This window comes from Atta colombica, unplaced genomic scaffold (genome assembly GCF_001594045.1).
Source record: "Atta colombica isolate Treedump-2 unplaced genomic scaffold, Acol1.0 scaffold102, whole genome shotgun sequence".
NCBI classification, from domain to species: Eukaryota; Metazoa; Arthropoda; class Insecta; order Hymenoptera; family Formicidae; genus Atta; species Atta colombica.
Window position 1 is genome coordinate 1,504,852 of NW_017259187.1, and position 5,793 is coordinate 1,510,644.

The 5,793-nt window shown below is 27.7% G+C and overlaps 2 protein-coding genes across 4 annotated transcripts in view; one reads left to right on the plus strand and one right to left on the minus strand.

Annotated features, from left to right (window-relative positions):
* LOC108687405 (basic proline-rich protein-like) overlaps positions 1 to 4,944 on the plus strand; it is an 11,498-nt gene extending 6,554 nt beyond the window's left edge. The window contains exons 3-4 of the mRNA XM_018193162.1: positions 3,328 to 3,726; positions 4,669 to 4,944. Of these exons, the coding sequence (XP_018048651.1) occupies positions 3,328 to 3,726; positions 4,669 to 4,926 (657 nt within the window). The 3' untranslated portion in view covers positions 4,927 to 4,944. The remainder of the gene's footprint in view (positions 1 to 3,327; positions 3,727 to 4,668) is intronic.
* The window catches only part of LOC108687386 (mitochondrial inner membrane protease ATP23 homolog), a 3,162-nt gene continuing 2,265 nt past the window's right edge, over positions 4,897 to 5,793 (minus strand). For 2 of the 3 annotated variants that reach the window (XM_018193148.1, XM_018193121.1), the window contains one exon: positions 4,902 to 4,975. In XM_018193148.1, the coding sequence (XP_018048637.1) occupies positions 4,942 to 4,975 (34 nt within the window). In that variant the 3' untranslated portion in view covers positions 4,902 to 4,941. Of the gene's footprint in view, positions 4,976 to 5,793 lie in introns of all 3 variants that reach the window. The other variant, XM_018193131.1, reaches the window with a different exon arrangement.

The window sequence follows — 5,793 nt, forward strand, 5'->3', positions numbered from 1 at the left end:
TTAATTAAATAATTAAAAATTAAGAAATTTAATTTCTCAATTAAAATTATAATATAAAATTAGAACAAACAATTATTATAATTATCGTTTGCAAAAAACAAATTCGCTATAGTGTTAACTTAATTTCCGTCAAAATTAAAAATTTTATTTCAGATTATTTCATAGAAATATTTTTTTAATCAAAAAATTTAATCTCAAGAAATCATTTGTGTTGTGAGCTCTATTTTTGTGAAATGCTCAAATATGAATGCAAAGAATTCATACTTTCTCTCACGCATAGTACGGTAAATTATATCAAAGTCTTTCAAATTTAATAAAAACTACACATAATGTAACTACACATAATGTACAGCAGCGTAAGAGAGATTTCTATCCCTGACACTTCAACGGCCATAACAAAGAATATCTATTGATTTAAGTCTAAGATTTCACAGAAGATGATAATATTCAATAATATTCAGTTTAAAATTGCCAACATTCTTTTCTCATTACAAAGAATTTCTCATTAGTATAATAGCAATATGCATATTACACAAACTTTACGAGACGGAACTTTTTTCTTAACCGTACGTTTAGATTGTTTTCCTGACAATTCTTTAGTCTATTGATGCTCGTTTTTGTCAATGCAGATTTAACTTTAATCTTGGTTTAATTTAATATTTATTTTTTTCAGTTCTAAAAATTAGAAAAGGATAAAAAATATGTTAAATCAAGATTACATATAAAGTTAATTTATATTGGCAGAAATAGACATGACACTTGTTTCGATTTGAAATCAAGAATTTATACTTTTTAATAAATAGTATTTTTTTTACACAATTCAATAAAAAAAAACATTAAAACGAGACTAGTCTTTCCCAAAATTTTTCGATTGCTGAATATGAATCTGATTTTCAAATTGCTCTATTACATCACACTTTTGAGAAATTTGTAGTTGCAAAAAGAATTATTTTTATATATATTGTCATATTATAAATACAATATGTGATCTGTTAGAAAAGTTTTTTGAAATCAAAATTAAATATATCGTTAGGATTTTCAACCTCATCAAAAAAATGTGTCGGCTACAGTTGATAAGACATTCATGATTAAATATTGCGAAACAGCTGTGAATTAGGTCATTAACTTATTAAAAAACTTTCAATTAGGGTAACTCATTAGGGTATATATACGCTGTACCTAACAAAAACTTAATTTATAAATATTATTTATTATGTTTAAGATAAATAAACTGTACTAATAAAAACTTTGTATTGTCTGCTACTTTTAAAAAAATATTAGAAATCCTAAATATTTATTTTTCGTATTAAAAAAAAAACTTTTTGAAACTCTTGCATTTTTGCTATATATCTCATAGAATGGAATATTACTCATAGATGAGCTCTCGAAAAATTTACAAATAGTGTCTTATAAATACAATAGTTATAAATAACTTATAAATAAGACATAAAATGGTATAATAACTTATTAAATGTGTTTACAAAGTTTTATTAAGGAATAATAAATATGTATATGAAGTAATAAATAATGATTATAATCTTTTACATATATAACAAATGTTATGCTATTAAATACATATTTCATATAATACATTTATTGCATTTAGTGTACTGAATCTAATCTGCGCATACTTTGTATACTTTGGGCATAAATCCCGTACGCTAAAAATACGTATATCGCCCTCCCCCCCCCCCCCTCCAAATAGGTGAAATATCATCAAGCTGAACAAAGAATATAAGAAATAAGTAGTTGTAGTTTGCCATACTCCATTCTCTATTATCCTTTTACACGTATGTATCACCAATAACCATTAAGCTTTTCGTAATCTCTACAATAATCGTTTTATATGAATTATGATATATGATTGCGCTATTCATTACGTTGACAAATCGATTCAACTGACAGTAATTTTATTAATATTAAATAGGAAACTGAAATCATAACACACTACTAATTTAACATAAAAGCATATAATAGAATGGTTGCATGCACATTATCTCTACTCCTTTTAGTTTCTCTGACTTCTGCAGTATAAATCCTCGTGCGGCATAAATACTGGAAGTCATGTCTATATTTATTTAAACTTAAAGATTTTTTTAAGTGATTATAAATCACTCATGTCAAAATTGACAAATTCAAAATATGCAATCAATAACAAAACTTAAAAAATATCCAAAAATTTATATAGAGATTTTTTTTTCATTATTTTGAATTCATCAAATTTTACATCAAGTTCATATTCAGCAATCTAAAAACTCTTGAAGTTTAAATGAATATAACTGCTATTTGGTAAATTATCAATGATCTAAAATTTTTTCTACAACATTTAACTATGAATGAATATCTTATTAATCACAACCGACACAAAAAATTTTTTGAGAGCTAAAAGACTGAACAATGTACCTAACTTTGATTGCAATAAAATTTGTGTAGCACGTAATATCACGTACATACATATGTAATTATAATATGACAAAGTACAAAGAAAATAATCCTTTTTTTGCAATTACAAGTACAAATTTTGTAAAATTATGACGAGATAGAGCAATTTGTAAACAGGATTTGTATTTAGCATCCGAAAAAAACTGTAAGAAATGACTAGTCTCAACCTAATGTTTGAAAAAAATTATTTTTTGTTAAACTGTGTTATATAATTTAAACAAGCCATATATGAGCCAATATTATGAACTGGCAGCGCAGATGTCTCTCACATTCAAAGCATGGTATTAACTCGGAGTAAATAGCGGTTAATTTCTATTCAGATTTTCTTCAGCCAAATGTTGGCTTGCGTATTCTAGTGAGCAAACTGCCTGCATAACGAATTACAGAGCAACATTAGCAACAAATTTGTTTGGGTGTTGCAAGAGATCATCCATGTCCGTATTAAACTCATATTTTATCGGCAATCTGCTGATATAATCTAATAGCAGATTGTTGACAGAAATTGAATGAAATTGATCATTTTGTAAACTATGTTAATTTAATATATCACACAAAATGTAGAGATTTTCTATAAAAGATATTCTATAAAACTCTCTAATTTCTACAGAATCTGCCATTATATTTTATCATATATAGTAGTCTGTTATATTTCTGTTGTATTCTGTCGACAAAAGCTAAGACACTGTGTCTCCAGATTTGTCACAGATCTTTCCAAAATCTCAACATATTTAGCTATCCGAATATAATCCTTGCTTCGATTTTTTTTTAAGCGAGAGATCAATCTTTATTTTATTTAATTCTATTGCATGACTTCTTCCGTAAAATACGTTCCGAGAGGATATACATCTCACTAAGTGAACTAACGACCCGATTTCTCGTACACAGCTAATCGTACTCTGCGTGACGGTAGCCAGCGTTATTGGTGATCTGCCACCGGGCACACGGCGCAACACTTACTTGCCGCCAGAGCCGACAAAAGGTTACACGTACAACAAGCCGCCGGTGTCATTTCCGAAGCCCACGCCGACGGGGCCGTTTCCTACTCCAAACTTCCCTGGACCCAGACCGACGCCATCCTTCCCCACACCTAGGCCAACACCGTCCTTCCCCGGACCCAGGCCAACCTTTCCCGGGACCAGACCGACGCCCACCTTCCCACAACCTACCAGAACTCCAGGAACTTTTCCGCCGTCCACAGGATATCCCAGAATAAGACCCACACCTCCTTTCCCAGATTATAATGGCCAACAAACCAATGGTGATAGAACATCCCTTATCCCTGATGTAAGTATACACTAAACAAAAAATCTAATATTTAAGTGATTTTAAAGAAATACAGAACAAATACATACTTTTTTACTTATAAAAAAATCTGCAATTTAGAAACTGTAATTGAAAAATTAATTTTTCTTTTATCTAGAATAGACATAGATCTCTAAAAATTGATAGAACATCTCTCAAAACTGCGAAGTATCCTATTAAAACAGTTTGAAGTAGAAAGTTCGAATTTCATTTTGGATAAATAATTTAAATAAAACTGTCAATTTATTTGATCAATTTAATCGAATCGAGGATTCAAATATAATTTTCATACACTAAAAAAATTAAATTTTAATAAATATTTGTTTGAATAGTTCTAAATTTTTTAATATATTAAATAGAAAATTTTAAATGGTTCGGACATTAAAGAAAATTCAAGTATAAAAATAATATAGTACTTATTAAAAAAAAGGAAATAAACAGCTCTATTTCTTGGGGCTTACTCTATTTCAGATTTACAGTTAGATCTAATGAATCGAACAATTCGAAGTGTTCTTAGGCTTGAATTATTTAACCTTCTAACCGTGTTTAGAAGATTTAATATATCACAAAAATTGATATTTTTGTTGGCAATATTATCGTTACCACGAAAATTTTCTAAAAACACTCGAGTCGAAAAAGATCCGAACATAGTTAGAAGAAATAATTAGGACTGAATTATGTTATATTAAATTATACATATTGTTACAAATATTATTTGGATTTTAGGATTGAATTATTTAAATATAAGATATTTAACTGATATAATCTTTCAATTATGAAAAATAAATATGATTTAATTCAAATTAATAATTATTTTTTATATTTTTTATTTTTATCTGAATGAGATAATATAATTGAAGTTTGTATAAAATTAGATAAATCGATATTGCACACGTATTTAATTTTTTAATTAATGCATTGCAGCATGATCATCATCATCACGAACCTGGCATGCCCTTTGACTTCAACTATGCTGTGAAAGAGGACGCTTTCGGCAACGATTATTCACACAATGCCATTAGCGACGGTGAAGTCGTCCGTGGTGAATATAAAGTACAACTTCCGGACGGTAGGACGCAACTTGTGCGATACACTGCGGATTGGCAACACGGTTTTAGCGCACAGGTTTCTTATGATGGAAATCCTCGTTTCGACGGTGGAAATTTCAATCGAGGCTATTAGCTTTAGCGTCGGGTTCTAGGGCTGTTCAATTTCTGTTAAATCAAAAAGACTACAGAACACAACGTCGTATATACTGCATGTAACAATATTTTTAAAGATATTGAAGATTAGTAAGGATGTATCATGAAAGTATGATAATTTATGTAGAAGACAAATGTTCACTGTATTTCTTAATATGATACTGATAATAATAACATATTCAGCGTTTTAAAATTCTCACATAACGTTATTCGTAAAATTTCATTTTAACTCTTCCTTGTTGAAAAGGCGAACAGATAATTTTTGTAACTTTTGAACTTTGTTTTGATATTGATATCTATGTATCAATTCGATATTTAAAATTCAAAGTCAAAATTTTACTAAATTCTACTTCTATTTAAAAGATAATAATTGTAATGTTTATATGCAATTGTTAGTCGTGAGAAGCTTTTATTTTTCATAGCTCATAGCTGAGGAAAATTACTAATAGAATTTATTGCTATTATTATAATAAACAAAAATCTATTTTTAATACAAAATTTTGTAGAAAGTAGTGCTATATATCTATTCAATCAATTTTGAGACAAATTATATATATATTAATGTGATTCAATTTTCCTTTTCTTTTTAGATTTATAAATAAATAATTTTAAATAACAAAAAATAATAAATATTTAAGAAACTTATTTCATCTGTGATATACATAATCATTATACTACAATAATAATATTATCTACTTCATCTTATGTTCATTAGATCACAAATCAATTTCAATAATAAATCATATAATTGTTGCAATTACGTAAATTGTTGGATCACATTAATATATATATAATATCTATATTATAAATAAATCTCCTATATATTTTATTATGCAAATTATATTTT